The sequence below is a fragment of the Malurus melanocephalus genome, unplaced genomic scaffold (assembly GCF_030028575.1).
Source record: "Malurus melanocephalus ecotype Western Australia unplaced genomic scaffold, MMel_1.1 scaffold_505, whole genome shotgun sequence".
In the NCBI taxonomy this organism is placed as follows: Eukaryota; Metazoa; Chordata; class Aves; order Passeriformes; family Maluridae; genus Malurus; species Malurus melanocephalus.
In genome coordinates, this window is record NW_026623737.1 from 127,199 (window position 1) to 130,930 (window position 3,732).

At 65.4% G+C, this 3,732-nt stretch overlaps 1 protein-coding gene across 7 annotated transcripts in view; it reads right to left on the reverse strand.

The window, feature by feature from the left end:
- The window catches only part of TLE3 (TLE family member 3, transcriptional corepressor), a 27,664-nt gene extending 26,808 nt beyond the window's left edge, over window positions 1-856 (reverse strand). For 5 of the 7 annotated variants that reach the window (XM_057381346.1, XM_057381344.1, XM_057381340.1 and 2 more), the window contains exons 1-2: window positions 620-856; window positions 91-233 (exon numbers count right to left, since the gene is read on the reverse strand). In XM_057381346.1, the coding sequence (XP_057237329.1) occupies window positions 91-114 (24 nt within the window). In that variant the 5' untranslated portion in view covers window positions 115-233; window positions 620-856. The remainder of the gene's footprint in view (window positions 1-90; window positions 234-619) is intronic. The other 2 variants (XM_057381345.1, XM_057381343.1) reach the window with 1 other exon arrangement.
- Between the last annotated feature and the right edge of the window lie 2,876 nt (window positions 857-3,732).

The window sequence follows — 3,732 nt, forward strand, 5'->3', positions numbered from 1 at the left end:
GGCAGGAAGAGAGGGAGGGGGGACCGGGGGAGGCGGTGGGAGGGGAACGGGGGGTGCGGGATGAAGTCGGGAGGGGGTACCGGGACTCACCGGGTGCCGGCCCTGGGGGTACATGGCCGGGCTGGGGCGCGGTCACTGGAAGCAGCCGCGCCGAGCCTCGCTACGGCGATCGCGACGTGCGGAGCTGCCGCTGCTGCCCGCCGGCCTCGGAGCGCTCCCGGAGAGGCCGAGAACTGAACAAAGGGACGAGAGGAAAGTCCGTGCGGGGGGCGGAGGGGGGGGGGGGGAGCGGGCCCGGCCGGTTCCCCCCCGCACATTCCCCCCCCCGGCCCCGCACCGCCGGGGAGGCGCCCGCGGAGCCGAGCCCAACCCCGCAGCGCCGGGGCCAGGTGCCGACCCCCCCGGCCGCCGCGCTCCGCGGGCCTCCGCTTCCTCACCCCCCCCTCCTTCCGGCACTCGCTGGCGGAAAAAAAAAATAAAAGAAAAATCACCCCCCCGAAAAAAAAAGGAAAAAAAAAATCAAAAAGCCACAGCGACAACAACAACAACGCGGCGGCGGGAGGAGGGTCCCGCGGTATTCCTGCGGCCGGGAGAAGGGGAAGCAAAGCCAGGAACTAACGCCGGAGCACGACGGCCATGGAGGAGAGGAGGAGGGGGAGGAAGGCCGTACACATCCGACTTCCCGGGCGCCGCGGACATGCGAGGTGCGAGCGGGTCCCCCGCCCGGGGGCGGCCGTTCAGCTGCGTCCAGCCGGGATCGCCGTAACTCCGGGAGCCATCGCGGAGCGGGCGCGGAGCGGGGCAGCGGCGCCCGAGCACGCGGTGCCGCCACAGCGCCCGGGCGGAGCGGGGCGGCGGGCGGGGGACAAAACCCGGGCGGCCTCGCCGCCTCCAGCCAATGGGGAAGCGCCGCGCCCACGTGGGGCCGCCAGCGACTCGCGCTGATTGGACGGCGCSGGCGAGACGTCACAATGGCAGCTTGTGTCTGACGGAGGGGTGTCCGCGGGCCACGCCCACCCAGGGCTCCGCCCCGCTCAGGCCCCGCCCTGCCCCGCGCCCCCCGGCCCGGCCGTGACTCGGGCCCGGCGCTGCCGTAACCTCGCTCCAGCGGCCCGGTTTGGGCTGTAAAACAAACGCRAGCGCTTTGTCACCGTAACGCCTCCGCTCCGCGTGCCGCCGTACCGGGAAAGCGCTCGGTGTGAGCCTCCCGCACCGGCGGGCGGCGCRAAGGCCGCCCTGCCTCCCCCGGCGGCCGCGCGGCCCCTTTGATGTATCGTGAGGGCCGCGCTGCTCCCCCTCCGCGCCTCCCCTCACGCCTGAGGGGGTTTAACGAGGAACACGGGTAATGGCGTTAACGTCAGGCCCTCCCGCCGCGCCCGGGGGATACCCGGCTGCGCCCCCGAGGGAGAGCCCCGCGGCCGCCGCACCGGAGCGGGAGCAGGCCCGGTCTCGGCGGGCCGCAGGGASCGGGTCCGGGGCAGCCGCGGCCCCACGGGCGGGCCAGGCCCGGCCCAGCGCACAAAATGGCCGCTCGCCCGCGCGTCAGACGGAGCCTCCGCCCCACGTGGGGCCGCGAGCCTCGCGCCGCCCTTTGGCCAATCACAGCGCGGAGCGGGTCGCAGCGCCAACGCTATTGGCGGGAGGGAGCGGCGCTGTCAATCAAAGCCACGCGGGGCCGCCGGCGCGCAGCCCCCGCCCGCCGCCCGCCCGCCATGGCGGCGTAATTAGCCCGGGCCGGCGCTTCCTCCAGCTCAAACAATCTGTCACCGCCGAGCCGGGCGGGCCGCGGCACCGCCGCGATCTCTGCGGCAACGCCGCGGCTCGGGGCTTTCTCGACAAGAATGAAGCGCCGCCGCTTAAATAATACATAGAGGGCAAAACGCCCCGAAATCCCTCCCCGTCCTCGTTCCCGGTGTGGGGGGTGCGAGCGCCCCGTTGACCCCCGGGGTGCGGGATGGGGGTGCCCCGGCCCCCCCGCCCGCCGCTAATTGGGCGCGTTCCGGTTGGTGACGTGCCGGGTGCTGTCAGCGCCTGACGCTGCCCATTGGCTGCTGCCGCCTGGCCCCGCCCCCGCCCCACGTGGGGCCCGCCGTGTTCGGCCGGAGTGCCGCAAAGCCCGGCGCGGATCCATCGCGGAGCGGAATCACMGCGGGGTCGCTCCCCCAGCGCCCTTCCTGCCTCCTCCGCCTTTCCCAGTTCTTCCTGATTCCCGAATTTTGCCTCCATTCGGCTTTCATTTTTGGCTTTTTGTCTGTTGAGGCAGCAGCTCTTTGCAAAGCTTTTCCACTGCACAGGGTCGGGGTGAATTTCAGCAATCCACYGGGGTATCCTTTGGAGCACCCAGCGTGATGCCCATTGGGGCATCCATCCCTTGGGGTATCCTATCCATTGGAGCACCCATTGGGATGTTCAYTGGGTGCCTGTTTAGTCACCCATGGGAGCGGGTATCCGTTGGGTGCCCATCGGGATGTCCATTGGGGCATCCATCAGGATGTCCACTGGAGTTCCCCTGGGGTGTCCATGGAATCACCCATCGGGACCCCCATTGTGGTGCCCTTCGGGGAGCAAAGCCCCTCTGGAAGGCAGATCCTGGGAAAGTCTATGGGATAACATGGGAGGACAGTTCTCTGAAGCACACGGAGCCGGAGCAGCTCCTGGAATCGCCAATGCCAGAAAAACAGCAAAAAATAATGGCAGGGAGCAACCCTGGAAATATTCGTGGTGAAACACGTTCTTATTTCTCCTCCAAGTGCTCTCTCTGGCAGCTCCTGCTGCCAAGGGCTTCCAGGGAGACGGATATTTAGTGGAAGAACGTGACTGGTGCTCCTGGTGTCACAGAGCCCCTTCGCTCCCAGGAGATCCCAAATTAGAGGRAACAGCACCTGGGAATTCTCCCCCTGGGAGAGACTCAGGAACAGAACACTCTGCCCTTCCTCAGCATTCTGCCCTTCTTCCCACCTCATCCTGGGCTCATTCCTGGCATGAAAAAGGGGAGACTGCAGAAACCCTTCCAGGGCATGAAGGGGGCTCCAAGAGAGCTGGAGAGAGACTGGAGACATGGGATGGAGGGACAGGACACAGGGAATGGCTTCATGGTGGAAAAGCAGAGATTTAGATGGGATATTGGGAAGGAATTCCTGGCTGTGAGGATGGGGAGGCCCTGGCACAGGGTGCCCAGAGAAGCTGTGKCTGCCCCTGGATCCCTGGCAGTGTCCAAGRCTGAGTTGGAATGTAGGATAGTCRAAGGTGTTCCAGCCCATGGCCGGGGGTGGCACTGGGTGAGCTTTAAYGTCCTTTCTAAACAATTCCAGGACTCKATGATTCTGTGCAATCCTCACTCTGTGCTAACTGAACTGGAAAAGAGGGACAAAGGGGTGATTCCCGTGGTGGGGCCAAGCCAGACCCTCTGTCCCAGGGACTTTCCAGGAGCAGACTCCAGGGACATGAGGCCACAGGGAGAGGAACAGAAAGCAGCGATTTTGCACTGAAAATTCCCTTTATTGCTCAAAATAGAACCCATTAGCTGGGCTGTGCCCCTCCCCCTGTGGTACTTATGGACAAATTCTGATTTTTACTTAATGGTTTCCCTGAGAAGGTTGTAATTTTCTTCCCATTCCCATCGAGCCGCAGCTCCAGCGCTGTTGTGGTGAACTCCAGCGGCCAAGGATGGCTCTCGTTAATTGATATTCCTCATGCTGGGACTGCACAGAAAGAGGAGATGTTTTATTTTAG